At 41.1% G+C, this 19460-nt stretch overlaps 2 protein-coding genes across 6 annotated transcripts; both read left to right on the top strand.

Annotated features, from left to right (window-relative positions):
- The first annotated feature begins 469 nt into the window (after window positions 1-469).
- On the top strand, window positions 470-5359 carry LOC128769565 (LIM/homeobox protein Lhx8-like). 5 transcript variants are annotated; one of them, XM_053883384.1, is made up of 8 exons: window positions 470-584; window positions 2612-2761; window positions 3167-3288; window positions 3570-3790; window positions 3851-3948; window positions 4058-4153; window positions 4229-4409; window positions 4468-5359. In XM_053883384.1, exons 1-8 carry the CDS (start codon window positions 564-566, stop codon window positions 4542-4544), a joined length of 966 nt encoding a protein of 321 aa, XP_053739359.1. In that variant the 5' UTR covers window positions 470-563; the 3' UTR covers window positions 4545-5359. The 5 variants fall into 5 exon arrangements, with proteins under 5 accessions (XP_053739359.1, XP_053739357.1, XP_053739358.1 ...); XM_053883382.1 differs by having other exon boundaries at window positions 4058-4409; XM_053883383.1 differs by having other exon boundaries at window positions 3570-3948.
- A 374-nt stretch (window positions 5360-5733) lies between these two features.
- On the top strand, window positions 5734-14712 carry klhl20 (kelch-like family member 20). The gene is made up of 14 exons (XM_053884120.1): window positions 5734-5858; window positions 7491-7556; window positions 8138-8395; window positions 9313-9421; window positions 9922-10128; window positions 10514-10672; window positions 10744-10838; window positions 10919-11034; window positions 11647-11830; window positions 12219-12362; window positions 12439-12572; window positions 12652-12860; window positions 12940-13046; window positions 14551-14712. Exons 2-14 carry the CDS (start codon window positions 7534-7536, stop codon window positions 14633-14635), a joined length of 1830 nt encoding a protein of 609 aa, XP_053740095.1. The 5' UTR covers window positions 5734-5858; window positions 7491-7533; the 3' UTR covers window positions 14636-14712.
- Window positions 14713-19460: the final 4748 nt, after the last annotated feature.

Genomic DNA, 19460 nt, shown 5'->3' with positions numbered 1-19460 from the left:
ACCCCCTGGCCTTGAAGTATTGGGGGAAAATTGTGTATATCGGAATTCTCAAATGGATGTCATTAAATGCAAACTTTGTAGTATTGGTCAGTCATTCTTATAAATAAAGCCAAAATTAATTTATTATTTTCAGCTGTTAAACACGGCAACCATGTATGACTGCATTTAGGTTTCCCAAAACTGTGATCTCGCTAACTTCATTGTGGTCAACTGACACTGTAGAGATCAATAACACAGGCATGTCCATTTCACATGACCAGGCTTCATGAAGTTATGCTGCAGCTTTTTGTGTCAGCAGTGTTGTAACACCATAGAATACATTGCCTTTCGCCATAGGTTACATTTTATTTTTATTTCTGTCTTGAAACACCACAAAGGCTGGTTGCGCAGGGGGCTGGTCCAGCTGAACAGTGGGAGGAACACATTTTTATAAAACGCCAAACAGCAGTGTTCAGGAATACTTAGTCCCAGTTAAAAACAGAAGCCGGTTCGCATCGGAATAAAACATAAAGAAAGAAAATACAGGACATAACAGAGATGAACTTGCAGCCTCCAGATTTTTAATGTTCAACTCCAGTAGTGTGGTAAGTTTGTGAATTTTTCACATAATTTATATATAATTATGTCTGAAAGAAAAATAATTGTACAGTCATTGTGTGTAATTAGAGAGTAGCTACATTGAAAAGCAGATGGGCTGTAATTAATTTCAACCTTGGTAATGAAGGAAAATTGTTTTATAAAATAAAAAAAAGTATAAAATGGACAGTGCTTGGATTTATGATCTCCATCTATAGCTAATGATCAGAGCTAAAACTGTCCTATTACTATTGTAATTTTTATAAGTATTTCAGTATTATTTGAAATACAAGCTGCATACATGTTATTCATTAAAGTTATGAATGTAATTCATCTGTAGTTGCAGACTAATGCAGCATGCTGTCCTCTGATCTATCATAATTGAAATTTTCAATGTTGCAAAAGAAAAGAATGAAAATAAGTTACAAGAAGTTAAGTATTAAATTTGATTTTCCAGACGCGGACGAAGTGAAATAGGGGACGGTGGATGCCTCATTTAAACTTAGCATGCAGAATTTGTGTCTCTTTTTAATAGTGACCAAGTGCAGCGGATTAGATGTCATGTGATGTCACGCAAGCCAGAAATGTTTCTGCAGCATATTACAAAACGAATCAATCGATCACCCTGGTGCAAGATGGTTGACTGATAAATAAATAAAATCGTTCGTGTTTTTCCCCATCTTAGACCCTGGGAGTTTTGTGGACAATAGGGGCGCATTTAAACGCACTGAATTCAGGAGAAAAAAAAACGCCACAAGAAAATACGAGTCAATGTGGAAGCAATGTTTTCCTGTCGTCCCTGAAGTGGACACGGTGGCTGGTTAGCGATAACCAAACGCACGTGCGCGCTCCAGCCTGATTGACAACTGATGCCAGCTGTGAGTCGCGTCCTTCTTTATCCATTAATAATAAACCAGTGCAACTCAAGCCAATAAAAAAAAAATCAAATTAAGTTAGACCTCGCCGTCAAAGTAGTCACTAAAGAATTCACTTACACCTTGGGGGTGACTTGAAGCTTTGCATTTGTGCACGGAGAGATGTCGGAAGACGAGAAGAGCGGACGCTCCGAGACCGTGTTGACGGAGCTGCGCCAGGGGGACGCTGCGGTCGACTCAGTAGGTGTTGCGAACTAAACTAAAACTAGCTGGAACAGCCGCAGAGGCAGCGCCATTGCTTTGCGCACTTCCCAAGTGGCGCCTCCTAAAAAGTTCAAACCAGCGCTAGATCTTTTAACTGCCAATTTATTTTAAATTTCACTGCAGAAGTAGCATAATACGGAGCCCTGGAAGTGACATGCATGTTTTTTTTTATATGGCATGCATGACTTTTATTTTGCCCGAGATAACAATTATGTCGAGATAAATTTTATGTCGTGATAATGCGTACCTCGTGATAATTATCTATCTCGTGATAATGTCAGCGCATGCGTAACTGCCTCTCTGGCAAAGGCATTTTGTATACGTTCTCCTGGAACCACTATGTCTCCCATGACTTTAACTTTTGGTCAACGTTGTCATTCGCCATCTGCAAGTCTGTGCCCTTTTAACACTCTGATCAAGTGCCTTCTACTCAAAATAATACCACATGTGGCTAAGCTATACCTATTACGCGTCCCTGGAAGTGACATGCATGATTTTATTTTTTTTATCCCGAGATAAAAATAATCTTGACATACATATCTCGAGATAACTTATCTCGGGAGAAAAAAAATAAAGTCATGCACGCCAGATCAGAGTGTTAAAAGTGCACAGACTTTGCTGTCGGCAGTATTCTGACTTGCACACAGCGAATGACAACGTTACGAAGCCATGGGAGACTTGGTAGTTACAGGACGTAATCGTTTCTTGAGATACTAATTTTCACGAGATTAAAAAAAATATCTGTTATCTCGGGCTAAAATGGAATGCATGTCACATCCAAAAAAATAAACACATGCATGTCACTTCCAGGGCTCTGTAGTATAAGAAAACATTTTGTAATTAAATTCATGTCCTGAATTACCCTCCTGTATCTCCAATATTCTGTTGATTTGTAGGGGTCCTCCGGGCCAGAGGACGGGTTCGAGGATGACTCCTACTCCCCATGCTCCCTCTCCTCATCCTCTTCCACTCACACGGTGTCTCTAGAGGAAAATGTCACTTGCACCTCCTGTGGGCAGGAGATATTAGACAGATACCTGCTCAAGGTTTGATGCCATTTTTGCGCACATTCCATATGTCAAGTACTTTTGATAATGGATCAGTTGTAAATACTGATGAGATACATTTTTGGGAACATGTCATTGTATCTGCTAAGCAACGGCGTCAATTCTGTTTTGGTGTTGAACCAGGGACGGCCTGAATTTAGCCGCTACCATAGAAACTGGTCATTCCAAGCCTGTTTGTCGTTTGCTCATACGACTCTGCTGCGGCATATTCCAAACACTTGTCTTTCAAGACTTCACTACTGTGACTGTTTTACACACCCTTGTACATTCTGTTTATTCTATTGCACCTGCCAGGTCATCATGAACGAGACCTGGTTATCAAATGAGAGTGAAATGAAATGACTGCATTTTTATTCACTAAGACATGTGAACCTTTGACTTCAGGTGAGCAACTTGTGTTGGCATGTGCGCTGCCTCTCCTGCTGTGTGTGCAAGACATCACTTGGACGGCATGTGAGCTGTTTTATTCGAGAGCAACAGGTGTTCTGCAAACTTGACTACTTCCGGTAAGCAAATCCAGCAGGGACGTTTAGAAGAGACATCGTCCCACCAGCCCACTGAGATTTTAAGATGTTGTATGAGGCATATACTCCATTACAGATGTACCTGATGAACAAATAGCTGTATAGCTCTCGTCACCTTTTTAAGGATCAACTGTTTGGTTAAAAATGCAAGGGTTTGATGGTAGTTTGTTCATATTGTCTGCCTTGCTAAACTCATTGAATAGTTCTCAGACATTCTACCTCCATGTATGAATTGAAAAGTATCCCCCCTTTCTTTCTGTCAGGAAGTATGGAACCCGATGTGCCCGCTGTGGTCGGAACATCCAGGCAAATGATTGGGTTCGACGAGCTCGGGGCAGCACTTTCCACTTGGCATGTTTTTCCTGTAAGTCTTGTAAACGTCAGCTATCCACCGGAGAGGAATGTGGACTGTTGGAGAACCGAATATACTGCCGGCGGCACTATGATCTGATGGTGGAGAACATCAAGCGAAGCAAGGAGAATGGTGAGCATCAAGACTCAATTTATAGGTGTTTGGTTCAGACTTTCAAAATCTTCATTTTAGAGTCAAAAACTGAAGAGGAAATGAGCAAAGAGAGCTCCTGCACTATGCCCAAGCCAGCTAAGAGAGTCAGGACCAGCTTTTCTGTTGACCAGCTCCAGGTATGCTTGACCCTTGCTTTCTTCTTTCAAAATCTCAGAACAGTTACTCTTTTAGCACCCTCTAGTGTCTAAATGGTGCAGTTGTATGTGTTCTGCAATTGCTTTTCAGATCATGCAAAGCCAATTTGCAAAAGACAATAATCCAGATGCCCAGACCCTTCAGGCGCTATCAGACAGGACCGGTCTGACCCGCAGAGTCATTCAGGTTTGCATTTTAAATATATTACTTATCAGTAGGTTTGAAAACCTTCAAATGCATTTTTTTTTTAATCCACTGCAGGTGTGGTTTCAAAACTGCAGAGCTCGTCAAAAGAAGCACATCATTCCAAATCCACCACCTGCCACCATCATGACATCACTTCCTCCCGATCACAGTTCAGCGCCTCTGATGGAGGATTTGCACTACACAAACTACATCTCGCAAGATGTCCCACTTCTCACCACGTTCACTTACATGGATGGTACGAAACTTTGCAACTCAATGTGATATGAACTCTGTGCTCACACCTTCCCTTTCAGTCCAAAATCCAGACACACTGTTGCTGCAGCCACTGATGTCGCAGCCACTTGGACAGCTCCCTGCCAGTCATGCCTGAGTTGCAGTGCATCTGAACGGTCCTCTTCAGACACGAGTCGTTACCATAACAAAATAAATCTGTGAATATGTAACACTGGCTTCAACTGGAATTTGATCAACACATTAAATATTGCAATGCCAGAAGCTGACAAAAGGCGCTAAATCAAATTGATGGATTTGGTTTAAATATGCTGTGTATTAAATCTAATTTATTCAGAGAAACCAGAAGCTTTATTGATCTCAAATGATTTTCTTGGTCATTTTGTTTTGTGGAACATCTTACAGCTTGTAATGAACTAAAAATGATTTGGGTGGAAACAGATTAAAACAGTGATCGCATGGTATAGAAATTCAGATGTTTCTTTTGTCTTGATTTGAATGAATTAAATTGTAGATTTTCAGCTCTCACTCTGTGAATTCTGAACAACATTCTCCAGACTGACAAAACACTGCACCAGGGCTGAGATATAGCACACTGGGTTATAGTCACAGACACATCTTCACATGAGACTGAGGGTCACATGTCCAAGGTCAAATGACTGGGGAGAAACCACTATGGAAGCAACCCTGTCTGAAGAGAGTTGTTGGTCAAGCAAAGAGTTGGACTTCCGCTTTCCTACTGTGTTATCATCAGTGATGGCTGTTGGTGTTCTCTGCAGGGTGAGCCAGTTCAGTCATTGTCACAAATGATGGTCCCAACTCCATCAAGAACAGACAAAATTCCACCAGCTCCATTATACATTGAAAATAACTCTGAATATATAAAGCTCACAATAATTTATGCTTTGTTTCCTTCAGATGACCCATGTTTTCAGTATGTAATGAGAAAAGTTGCCGCAATAAAGATACAGTTTGGAATGAGTGCAAACCTCTGTCTAGTAATGTGTGTCAAATGATCAGTTCAACTGTGTTGACAATTGAAATTGAGTCAAATAATTTTAGTTTTAGCCCCAATATTATCTGCGTTCTGAAAAAAACAAAAAACAGACGCAACAGTATCCTTGAAAGGCGTCTTACATTCTGAGGCTTACATTACATTTATAAACTGCAGCGCAACGCTCATTTGTTCAAAACACAGAGTCAAACTGACAAAGCTTAATTATGTATTTTATAAATGATGCGCACTTCATGATTTTGTGGTTTAGGAGATTGTCGGTAAGGTATGACGTAATGCCCGTGCCATTATTTTGAAAATATCTATACCGGAAGTGAGCGTTGGTATTTGTCATGCGCATAGCAGTGGGAAAGAAAAGCAATGTTTAACCAAAAGCGTTGACTTGTAAACATTGGCTGCCCGGGATGCGTCTGGCTCAGGCTGGAATGGATATATAAGGTAAAGTACACTTAAAACCTTCACGCTTCGTGGTTACTGTCCTCAACAACTATGATGTATTACTTCAGCTGCATTAGCATTGTGATCGATAGCCGACGACGGCTAATGCTCTAAAGATGAGAGATTCGGATCACCGAGCTGTTTTTGCTCGTCGAACCCCTTTTAATAAACGTCATGTTATTCATCGGATTGATTTTTCAGATCAACCCTCGCTGCTTACGCCTCGAAGGCACTTGCAATGTTGTCCAATATGAGTTAGCACCTAGCTGTCCTGGGCAGGAAACGAGTTATTTGTTACTTTTTGGTGACTGTCCTGCATCATGTTGGAGGCTTGTGACAGCTTGACAGAGTTGGAATACACATGACTTTATTACTTAAAATTGTAGCCATGGTTGTGTGACAGTCTGCCGACGAGTTTTGCGACCAGCATTGCAGCCTTTTAATCGTCCTGCTGTGGTATTTCGGTAGTTTAAACTGACATGCAGCTGCTGGTGACGGTCAGAGTTTAACAGTTTACTCGTGTCCACTTCGTCACATTTACAGTCTTTTACAGCGTGTCGTTACTTTGCTGTATTTTAGAACCTAATTCTTCTTATCTGTCAGCTGTGCCGAGCAGTTAGTTATTAACCAGCGACGTGTTGACAATTGTTAACTATATGTAGTATTTTATTATCTTCTGTCTGCAGCCTAATGTGTTTGGCAAGTTTGTAGGTCAATTTCATGAAGATGACTGTGCAAAAAGTGATGTGAAGAACAGCGTATTAAACCACTCCTGTTATTTCAATCCACGTTGGCTTATGAAATGTTGTGCTTTAATTTTGATTAGTTCAGGTTCAATACGTTACAGTGTGGTGGGACTGGACTGCTTGATTAGTATTGACCTAATAAGACACTGTACACTTTAAGTGACAGAGGACAAGAAATAGTGCACGACCGGACTGATCAAAGTGACTTTTCTATTGCAGTTGCAGTAATATGTTAAATATGTCTCTATCCACATTTAAGTCCTGTATTAAGGAGTGGTGGGAACAGTAAAAATCTTAACAGTATAATAGTCTCTGAACTACCATCTCTGTTAAATGGATATATCTGAAAGCAGCATCAGCTACTGGGTGTAGGTCCACTGGACCTTTGAGTTGATGTCATCTGAGATGATACAACCCCAGAATCTGTAGACCTCCACCTGAGGCACTGAGCTGTTCTTGATGGTGATAAGTCTGTTGGCTTTCTGAATCAAGTCTTGCTTTACTGAAATGAAAGGGTGAGTTCAGCAGCCAATCTGTTCAAATGTATTTTTGTGAAAAAGAAATAAACTATCCACAAGCAAGAGTAACCATGATGCTGTTGTAGCGCAGATTTTTAAAAAAATTAGCATCGGTTTTTCCCTCCTTCGGAGTTGATAAATGGTGAAAGTGTTATTTCCCTTTAGATTCAGCTCAGTGCCAATTAAACACCTGCTTGACATGTTGTACTAGACAAGTGTGCAGGCATGAGCAAACACATTCCTCACCGGGCCACAAAAATGTGGTGCATCAACAGGTGTGCCCTATAAATTAGCTTAGAAGAGTTACAAATCAAGTTATGTGGCGGTGCACATTTGTAAGATTAAGTTTTCTTTTGTTGTCTCTTAAGGTTATACTTGAGGTGTGGGCTGAAACTACTTGTTCTTCATTGCATGGATGCGAAGCCAATGCGCAGGTACTGTGGCTGTAGAATCAACTCTGCATGTTGCACTCTTATCTGCCTTTATTCAAAGATTTTTTTACGTTTTACTCTTCAGATACGTTATAGAAAACAGAGCCTAGAATCACGTGCCGAGAAATAGCAAGTGGTAAACATGAGATCAGTGTGCATTCTTTGACTGGCTATGGGTATTCTAAATATAGTCGTGCCTTAGTTCAACACCTGTATGTTCTCTGTAAAGTTCTGTTCTGTTGCTATGTAATTCTGTGAAAACAAGAATATGAGCATATAGTAGCTATTCTAAATGCATTAACCCAGGGTTGTCCTCAAATGGCAGCAGTGACTGTGTGCATTTGTTCCAACCAATCAATAGAGCGCCTTTTCACCAATTGGGTGTCTTCGCTGTGATAAGTTGATGATCAGTCTGGTGCTGTCTGTTTCAGCTGACATCTGCTTGGTTAAGGTATACGTGCCTGTAGTGTTGGAACAAAAACCCACATCCACTGCAGCCCTTTTGTGGATCAGTTTGACACCCCTGCATTATCCAAACAACGGCAAGGGCTGTTGTTTTTTAATGTGGTCTTGTTCTCCTTTAGGGCCACCAGTGCACGCCAAGACACCACTGGAATGGACATCACCAGCCGCTGTACTTTGGGGGACCCTAACAAGCTCCCTGAAGGGGTCCCCCAGCCTGCACGCATGCCCTATGTGTCAGACAAACACCCCCGACAGACATTGGAGGTGATTAACCTGTTGAGGAAACACCGGGAGCTCTGTGACGTGGTTCTGGTGGTTGGTGCGAAGAAGATATACGCCCACAGAGTCATCCTCTCTGCCTGCAGTCCCTACTTCAGGTATCTGAGGAACCATCTTTATCAGCATATTAGTTATTTCTCTTTTAAAGGCTCTCCTCTTACTAAAACATTCCAACATTATCATGGCTTCTCATTGCATGCAATTACTTACACATTTTGTTGCCGTTGTGGTGTGTGACTGACATTGAATTAGAGATCTTATCTCCTGTCTGCATCAAGTTTACACTGCTTGCTGACTTACTACAAGTAACATCCGACTTGTGACCTGCTCGACTTACTTATCAATCTTATTTTTACGCTTATTATTATAATTTTTTTATTCAATGTTTTATTCAAGGCACCGCAGCACATAGCAGCGCGGCAACGTGTACGTCAGTCACAGTATCCCAGCATCTCACTCTCACACAGCCATCTACCACTACAGTAGCACCTATAACCCTCGCGTCGGCTATTTTGAATAGCAATCGACTTACATCCAACCCGAATTACAACTGGTTGGTCGGAAACGATCCCGATCCTAAGTCGGATGTTACTTGTATAGTGCTGTACCAACACATGGATATGTGGCCTGTTTGGTAGTGGCAGCAGTGAATGTGTATTAAAAGCATGTGTATTACAAGCAAAACTGATTATTATTGTGTGTGACATGATTTTCTTTTAGGGTGTTGGATGTTTTCGTTTAATTTACTGTAATGCATTTACAATATTGAGAGGCGATTGTATTGTTACATTAGTTCCATCAGTACTGTAGCAGAAAGTTTAATATGCCTTTTTATTATAATTTGTGTTTCTGTACTACACTGCAGAATAAAATATGCGGCTTGAATCTTTGCCCTTATCATGAAAACATAGTGTTCATGATGGTGAAGTTGGCCAGTCAACATTCACTTTTCTAAAATCTGTCCTGAAGGAGTGGTGGCCAGTATGAACGTTATTTTGGGTTTGGTTTCCCATAGGGCGATGTTTACTGGAGAGCTTGCAGAGAGCCGCCAGACTGAAGTTGTCATCCGTGACATTGATGAGCGCGCCATGGAGCTGCTCATTGACTTTGCTTACACGTCACAGGTAACATCCCGAGCGGCAAATGTGTTTTAGGCAACCAAGTCAAATTTTGGTTTGGGATGTTTCATATTACTGTCATTAATCGAGCATTTAGTAAAGGAATCTTGTTTTTCTTACTTTAAGTGAACGTAAATAGTTTAGTATAATGTGACGTTTTGAATTAATTGAATCTCATGTTTGTTGAAGAGTTTGTAGTTTGTAGTTTTACTTGTTATGTCAACAGGTATTGCCATTGCCAAGTGTCTACATATAAGGAATATTTGCTTGTGATAAGAACTGTTATTTTCGGTCGGAATGGGCCATGCATCGGTATAATAACAATATTGATTTTGGGTCAGACAAGGATAGGAATATGGAGGCAATATCGTCCGATCCATTTTTTGTGTCGAAGCGCTTCTATTTTATCTAAAATAAAGCTGCTGCTAGCAGCAAATGACTGTACAGTCACGGTTAGTGATGCATTCTGGACCCTTTGAACGAGCTTTGGTGCTCCCTCTCCGTAGGTAACTGTGGACGAGGGGAATGTTCAGACATTGCTGCCAGCAGCCTGCCTGCTTCAGCTGGCGGAGATCCAAGAAGCCTGTTGTGAATTCTTAAAGAGGCAGCTGGATCCATCCAATTGTCTTGGAATCAGGGCCTTCGCAGACACACACTCCTGTCGCGAGCTACTGCGGATCGCTGACAAGTTCACCCAGCACAATTTTCAGGAAGTAAGTTAGTTGCCATTGCTAAATGATCGATGAACCATTGCTATTTTTTTCTGTCCTTTAAATGTGTCTCGAGGTACAAGCAGGATGCCATAATTTCTTCAGATTCATTACCAGGCCTGGCACAATGTGGTTTTATTCTGAAATGAAAAGATTTTTAAATTGCATTTCAGAGTTTATGATATTCTGAACTGCTCTTGCATAATCTGATTCAGCCTTGCTCATGACTTCCCCAAGCTATTTTGGGTGGAGGACAATTAAACTGGATTATCATGTGCGATGTGAATCATCCTGAAATTGTATCTTTTACAGGCTTGTAAAAAAGGCTTTTAGTTGACCAGCCTAACGGTGATTCTTCTGTTGCTTGCTAACGTTGTTGTCTTCATAGGTGATGGAAAGTGAAGAATTCATGCTTCTTCCTGCCAATCAACTGATCGACATTATTTCCAGTGATGAGCTCAATGTGCGAAGTGAGGAGCAGGTTTTTAATGCAGTAATGGCCTGGGTGAAGTACAGCATCCAAGAACGCAGACCACAGCTTCCACAGGTTTGTTGACTGAAAGCAGTGCTCCCTGTGGATCTGAAAATGGAAAGTAAAACTGGTGTTTGTGTTCGTAGGTCCTGCAGCATGTTCGCTTGCCGTTGCTCAGCCCCAAGTTTCTTGTCGGCACTGTGGGTTCTGATCCTCTTATAAAAAGTGATGAGGAGTGCCGGTATGTCAGCTCTATTGTCATGTTTCAAATTGTCGCGTCTGTGCAGTGTACATTATGATATTATTCTACTTTGTTTCTAGAGACCTGGTTGATGAGGCAAAGAACTACCTGCTGCTCCCGCAGGAAAGGCCACTGATGCAGGGGCCCAGGACGAGACCAAGAAAACCCATTCGATGTGGAGAAGTTCTTTTTGCAGGTTTGTGTCAAGTTGTGTGAAAAGTAGTGAGTAGTGAGGCTGCATGCGTGAGGACAGTGCCATTGTTTTTAGGGCTAAGTATCTGGCACTGTTTTTTTTAAAATGAGGTAAGTTTCACTGAGATGGCTGTTGAAGTTGGAAGATTTTTGAGCTGAAAGTGCCATCTAGTGGGCTCTGAAAATAAGGACACTGTTTCATGAAGCCTCATTAGCCCATCACGACTGAAAAGGAAATTTTATTTGGGACTAGCTAGTTCATGCCAACATTCATTTTGCCTTTATAAAGGAAGATAACTATATGAAAGTGCCACTATTCCCAAGAAAAATATAATTTTACATAAAGAGAAACTGTTTGTTTTCCTTTCCAACAATGCACAATATTAACTGAAGCAACCTGGAGCCAATAATGTTGCATCATTCAATGAAAAAAAAAGGCTTTTAAAATTTTCCAAGACTTTAGTGAGTTAGTTATTGTCATGTACAGGCAATGTGTTTCTAGTTATGCCTGTGGAATGTTGGTACGTGTCTCTACCATGCTATAAAAAAAACTGACATCACAATAGAGCGCCATCTATTTTTTTTTCCTCAAAATGCATTTCTGATTGTTTTACAGTTGGTGGTTGGTGCAGTGGTGATGCCATTTCCAGTGTCGAACGCTATGACCCTCAGACAAATGAGTGGCGGATGGTGGCGTCTATGAGTAAACGGCGATGTGGGGTTGGTGTCAGTGTCCTGGACGACTTGCTGTATGCTGTAGGGGGTCATGATGGCTCATCGTACCTTAACTCTGTAGAAAGGTGAGTGAGTGGTCACAGCAAAAGAGGGATGGGAAGGCGTTTAACAATTGGTTTGTCTTATTATGGAATGGTTGCCCGGTAAAAGTGATGTCATGTTCACACTTTTTATGGAAACTAAAAAAATGCAATATGGTTTTGTACAAAAAAATGTACATTAATACCTTATTTGAAGACAGATCTTCATCATGGCAAAGAACCACTAACTGAACAACAAATTGCAATCTGATTAAACATATTATTATTGTTATATTTTACAATCAGATTGTTTAAAGATTATCACATGCATAATTGATGTTTGAGTCAAGACACCCTGTGCCTTTCAATCGAGGTATTGATGTATCACGACAAAGCAATATTTGTCATGACAACTTGTCAAATGACTTTCTAGATATGATCCCAAGACCAACCAGTGGAGCAGCGATGTGGCTCCCACAAGCACGTGTCGCACCAGTGTGGGAGTGGCTGTCCTCGGCGGTTATCTGTATGCAGTAGGAGGGCAGGACGGTGTTTCCTGTCTTAACATTGTTGAAAGGTATCAACTGTTCAGACAGTTAGTTAACTGGTTGTCTTGTATCTGATTGTATCTCTTGCTACTTTGTCATTTGCAGGTATGATCCAAAAGAGAATAAGTGGACTCGTGTCGCTTCAATGAGCACGAGACGGCTTGGTGTTGCTGTTGCTGTGCTTGGAGGGTTTCTTTATGCAGTCGGTGGGTCGGATGGAACCTCACCATTAAATACAGGTGACCAAAGATTTGGCGACTAGTTCATCTTTCTTCAGGGAATATAAAGTATGACATCTTTTTTCCCCTCACTTTACAGTTGAACGTTACAACCCACAAGAAAACCGCTGGCACACTGTGTCGCCCATGGGCACCAGGAGGAAACACCTCGGCTGTGCAGTGTATCAAGATATGATTTACTCAGTGGGAGGAAGAGATGACACCACAGAGCTGAGCAGTGCGGAGCGCTATAACCCTAGAACTAACCAGTGGTCTCCTGTTGTGGCCATGACATCCAGGCGGAGCGGGGTGACTCGATTTTCTCTTCACTTCTTCTGAGTGGGTTGTGTTGGAGAATCTAAAGTTTTTTTTTTTTCTTTGTTGGAAGGTGGGATTAGCTGTAGTCAATGGTCAGCTGATGGCAGTGGGAGGATTCGATGGAACGACATATTTGAAAACAATAGAAGTCTACGATCCCGATGCCAACACTTGGAGGTATGTTGTGGAGTGGAACAGGTTGAAAATAATCATAGTCATTTATTAGTTAATAGATAATGTCTTACCACTTACCAGTGAGTGTTGAAGCCAAAAAGAAGACTGCATCAACTCACCGGCAGCTTTATATTTATAGCATCACTGACCTTTCATGCCCCTGACTCGACATTCAAACAGGTGCCTTCAGATTACATAAGTCACGTTTTGCCAGATGCACTCTTGTAAAAAGAAAAAAGTGACCCATAAAAGAATTACGATTCAGTTTTTATATTTGTATTGCTTTTTTTACAAGACCTTTTGCAATCATGAGGTCATTTTTCCAAGGAAAGCAGGTCTGTTACTATTGCCAAGCGTGTGACAAATTCAGTAAATTCAGCACACAATGTGAACCAATTGGGAAGCACAACCTGTTGTGAAGGCATGATTTTAGTGCGGGGGAAATAATTATTGATGTTTGCGTGTTTGTCCAAACAAAAAATCAACCGACTATGATTTTTTATAGTTTCTGGCTATTGCCAGGATGTCACTTAAAGTCTTCCAGAATTCTGACTTGCACAGACCAGTTGGTGCTTATGTGGCGCACAGCTGAGCAACCGATACTCCCGATCTTAAATGCTGCGTCAGGAACATGGAGCTGCCAAAAGAACTCATGAACAAGATGACAAAAGCATCAGGAAGTATTGCATTGCCTGCACATGTACCAGCCTGCTTGAAGTCACTCAATGAGAAGCCTTCTCAGTGCAAACCTGGTGACCAGCTGTGGTGTCACCGCTATGCTTGCAGACAAGGGTTTCCCTACAGTATCCAAATTCCTTTGTGCTCTGGGGATCCTGTCATTATTTCACTCAAAAAAGACTCTTTTAAAACAGTGTTACAGTGTTGGATTTTATGTGTGTTCCTGACTACTATTCAATCATCAATAAACGTATAAAAACAAAAACCAACGGATTGTAGGTGTATATGCAGTATATGTTAGAAGATGACTGTGTGAGTCTAGTAGCTTGATCAGATTACATGAATGTGTGTGTGTCAGTGGAGACTTGTTTAATCTATGTTTATTCTGATGTACCGTGGAGCCCATAATAACCTTAAACGCTGCACTAACTAACTTTAACTGTTGATCATGGATCTGATGATGAGACAGAGGACGTCGACTGGAAGTTCCATTCGGCATCAAATAAATCCAACGCTTCTCAGAGTCTCTGTCACTGCTGACCAGGGTGCAGAGAGATGTCATTGTGTAGAGTGGCAAAGAGTAAATCATTGAACAACAGTCGCAGAGGTAAAGATTGTGTAATCTGACCAAGCCATCAGACGAGACTCCTTCAAGATTCTGAAAAAAAGACCTTTGCTTTGGTCTCATGAGATGATGATTAACAACAACAACAGATATCTTTGTGTATTTACTCAAATGCTCACTTGCTAAAGCACAGTCACAAAGAGTCATTATGGAGTATGGAGTCGCTCAAACAGGGAATGATTCTTTTATTTTCTCCTTTTTCAGATTATACGGGGGAATGAACTATCGCCGGTTAGGTGGAGGGGTCGGCGTCATCAAAATGACTCACTGTGAATCGCACATATGGTAACGCTACTTTTCTTGGACTCACAAGCCCTTGTCGTCACATCACAGTGGATTTTTTTTTGTCTTTTTTTTTTTTTTTTTTTTACACTCATGTGTTTGACTTAATGACATTCAAGAAGAACAAGAGTGTTTGTGAGGCAGACCAGACTTGGAAGAGAAATATCCTTTATTTTTATTATCACTGAGTTGACAGACCTGGGAAGTTCAACTCTTTTTTTTTTTTTTACATCATCAACTTGACTTGGAATTATCACTGCGCCACGCGTGTGAAGTGGACTGAGTTTGCTGCTGAAGGAGATTTGGCTTTGCAAGAGATAAAGGGCTTTTCCCCACTTTTTTTTTTTTTAAACCTCTTCAAAAATGTATTTGGTCAATGATGTCTCGTGATGCAACTTAACATCTGGGTTCCTAAAATCCTGGCATCTTTCTTTTTGCAAACCAGTGTTTCTTATCAGACGTGAACACTACTGTTTAGTCAATGGTGAGAAGCATCTGTGGGGTGTTTCACATGTAGCATCGTACTCCAGACAAACTCTCTGAAGTGGATGGAACAGCTGCACACTAGTGTCACCGTTGGCCACTCAACTCTTTCGCTCCATCTCTCCATTAACCCTCTGAACATGAGGGTCTCACATTTTGGGCGGACATGGTCCTTGACACTTTACAGGCTTATGTTTCACTCAGTACTAATGCAGACATGTGGTGGTGTTCATTCAAAGACAATCCGTCGTTTCACCATATCCCACATACCAAGTCTTAAATATACCATTTAAAAAAACGATTCATTTTTAATACTTTATTTTTTTGTTCATCATCAACCCAGAAGCCGAAGACATTTGGTACGGTATGAATGTTGATGCTTGCAGCTTGGGCTAATATGCAGCTTTGGCGCCATCTTTTGTTCATTGCCCGGTATCACAACGATATACATGTATAGGTTTAATTCTGTCCAGTTTTGTCGGAACTCCGAAACAGACACTATGAATGAGCGAATGAATGATAAGTAATATATATATAGATATATATAAAACAAGACTAGATGATGATGGCACATGCTCTTAGGGTCCCTGTCATGTACACACCATTCTATTCACGTTGCTGTTCAAAGTTCATCTCAGCAGGACAGAAGTGGCCATGAATGGTCAGATTTCACAGTTCTAAAAGAGCTTTGTCTTGCAATATATATATGAAGGTTTGTTGCCAGGCTGCAATATTTGTGTTAGCTGAACAAGTAGTCCAATATAGGTTGCTTTATGATGATGTCAGCAGCTGTTCATTATTTCTCTGAACAAACATCTGCGCCCAGATGCCCATTCTTCATTTCTGATATGTGTGGGCTCCCACTCATTTAATAGTTTAATTCATTTTTTCAACTGTATGGGTCTGTTCAACTTTATCTATTACTGTAATTGAGATGTTAAGACTTAGACAGACAGGTTTACATGATGGTGTGCTTCTGAATGTTTTACTGTTATTTTTCACTGCCACTTATGTCAAACAAACCCTGCCGGTCACGCAGCCTCTTCCATTTTTTTTTAATTTTGCTAGCGATTAGCACCCAGTTCTTGGCATACATTTAACTCAAGTTCTTGTTTGATTCCGATTTGAAATAAAGGTTTGCCTCAAATGTTGGCCACTCTTTTGATTCCTACATGCGAGTTGTTTTGGCTACGACGTACAATTTAGAGCGGTCGGGCAGAGGCTTGTGGACTAACTTCATTGGACCGAGTGATGTTTATATTTTACATTAGATTTTCCTCTGCATTTAATGTGCCACCTAAAAGGGTGGTAGCCTGCGGTTGGTCACAGTTTGTGGCCGAAGTGGACGTCTCTGATGTGGCGGTCTGAGCAGCTCTGGCTCAGCGGTCTACCACTGATGTTGAGCTGCATGACTGTGCTTTCCTCTCTGACCACCTGTCTCCTGCTGAACATAATGATGATGTATGGTGAACTGCTGGCTGTAAAACAAGTTGTAAATGAACTGAGCCGCTGGTCTGAGGGGTTAGAGCTGCTCTACCACCGGAACCTCAACCAATACCAAGCACCACAAACGCATGCATGATGCTGATAAAACTTTTTTTGTTGATCTGTAGACGTGGCATTATTTTTTTTTTCCCTTTGTAGATCACACTTCCAGGCTCAAGTCATATTTACTAAGGAAAAAGACAAGAAAAATACATTGGAAATACTGGACATGTCAAATAAAACCCTAGCTAAAACAAATAATAACAAGATAAATCAAGATCAAAATATTATACAACAGATATATTGAGAAGATGTTTGCACAGTGCGGATTCGAAACAACTTTGGCTCAAAAGTCGGACATGTCAATACAAGCGAATGGGTTTTGCTTGTAGACTGCTGTGGGAAACCGATGCTGTGGAACGGGAGTCATTGAACAGCGCAGCAGTCCTGGACTCGTTCTATGTGCGAGTATTTTCGCCTTTATTAGGCTGATAAGCATCTGATTTTATAGATATACAGATTTACTGAAATTAATCATGTTGGGATTTAACAGTTTACTCTGCCGCAATCCTTCATCTGCACCGCCAGGAGGAAAGACCCTGGTTTTCTTAAGTTACTGAAGAACATCAGACTATTCATTGGTCATTTTTTGACGTCTGGCTCTGTACTTCACTGATAAAAAATCTTCTCCATCGTCAATAATCGCAGCTAGTTACTGCCATTTTCTTCTTTACTAAACGTGTTATCATTCTTTCGTGTTTCTTTTCGGCCGTGACACGCCACATTCTGTTACAGCTGTGGCGGATGTCCGTCATCAGATCATATCTGAGTTGACGATGACTTGTGTGAGAGAGAAATACGGAGATAAAGCGAATAGTAAAATGGGTTTAGGCTCACGATCCTAGTGTCGCCCAGCTGATGACCACTTCCTTGAGTCTACGTAAAGTGTGGCACAAAACCACAGCGAAATGGTGCGGCGGTGTATTAAACCCGACCATCTCACAGCCCAGATGTGTGAAACAAAAAAACTTAGCAGCCCTTAAGAGGCGCTTGAGGCCCAACCGAGGTCCGGCGCCCAATGGTTAGAGTGACTGCTTTTTTGACCCCACCTTTCCCAGAACAAATGGGCTCAGGGCCCATTCAAGTAATAAAACTGACTCATTACTCTTGTTTTCATTTGGGATCAATAACCATATTTAATCTACTTACACGTAAAACAAACCAAAACCTTGTGAAATGACCTGAAACCATATGATCGTTGCAAAGATATTTGTCAGAGAAAAGTCCAACCAGCAGCAGAACCAGGTGCAAGTCATGTTCATCAAATTTACAAAAAAAAAATACACTTGATGCAAACTGCTGAGAAAATTGGAATAACTGAATAAAATTCTGAATAAAATAAACATAATAAAACCGTGTCTAAATATCATTCACTGTTTACTTTCTTTATCAATTTTGCTTTTCAAGAACTCCTCCATAGTTTTTAACTATCACAGATTTGCAGCTGTCAAGTCAATTCAGTGACACACTACTGCCACCAAACGTGGATGATGTGTTAAAACTGAGCGTCTCACGGCCCAAAGGTTTAAACAAAAAACCTTTCGCCTCTAGGGGGCGCTCTGGGGCCAAAGAATCACTGCTCCAGACGACGTAGCTTGCTCGAGGACTGTTAGTGTCCTCACTGCTGGCCTCAGACTTGGACTGTGATCATGACCGGCTTGATGTGACTTGTGTTTCAACAGATCAGTCATGTTTTGAGTCTTCATGCTCACAGTTGGAATGAGGAGCAGAACTGTTGGTCACTTTCCTAATCAGCACCAAACACTGGTGAGAGCGAATGCCTGGAGTGAAGCCTGAAAAGCAGGCCACGGTTCCTTGCTGTTTAGGTTTGAATAACACATTGGACTTATAATTTGGTTCCCCCCCCCTTTTTCGTCTCAATGCAATTTCATTTGCAGGTTCATTTTCTGTTGGACAGTAGCAGCAACATATACCAGCTTTGGCTGTTGCATTCTTGAATGTGTGGCAGAAACACAGGTTTTGCTCAAGCACTGCTGAAAGGAGCCTGGAATCTCTGCGTGCACAGGATCCATTCAAACATCACTCTTTCTTTTCTGGGCACGTCCCTTTGGTAGTGAAAGAAGCACACACGAGCTGCGGGCCGCTCCACTCTCCCCCCTCGCATGCCAGGAGCAAAACGTCCAAACAAGTCAGGCTGTGGTTATTTTGGTTGACGTCCCCTGGTGTACAGTGTGTATTGCTTACACTGAGCTTCAGAAAACTTTGGCTTTAAAAGTACAGTTTCAATCCCATCTCAGAGCAGACATTCAGCCAATATGACTGCACATCACTATATATTATAGTATATATATATATATAGTATAGTAGTGTAGTGTATATATATATATATATATATATATATATATATTCAAGAATATATATGGGAAATACAAATTGCAATGGAAATTTATCTGGCCTAGGTTTGTTTTTTTTCTGCTCTCTTTTTCCAAAATACAACAGAACAGCTGCATCCATGCATTGACTTCATGTCAATTGAGATTTTATGCATTTGTTTTCACCCGACAAACATAAAGGATCTATATTTTTTGCCGGTTTATTGTCATCGTATCTTACTTGAAGAAGAGTCACTGTTCTAGAGTGCACATACATGTTTTTTTAAAGAGATAATTCACAGTAAATCCTATGAACCCGAAGGAAAACCCACCCACCAAGAGTTGCTATGCGATCTAGAAATGAATGTATTTTCCTCATTCTGTTGAACACAATGAATAGAAGAGGGAAGGAGTCTTTAAATAGAGGACCTGTGTCAGTGACTCATTTCCTCCGACGTGACTCCACTCAGT

Source organism: Synchiropus splendidus, chromosome 13 (assembly GCF_027744825.2).
Source record: "Synchiropus splendidus isolate RoL2022-P1 chromosome 13, RoL_Sspl_1.0, whole genome shotgun sequence".
Taxonomy (NCBI): Eukaryota; Metazoa; Chordata; class Actinopteri; order Syngnathiformes; family Callionymidae; genus Synchiropus; species Synchiropus splendidus.
This window is presented reverse-complemented; position numbering and strand designations above follow the sequence as displayed.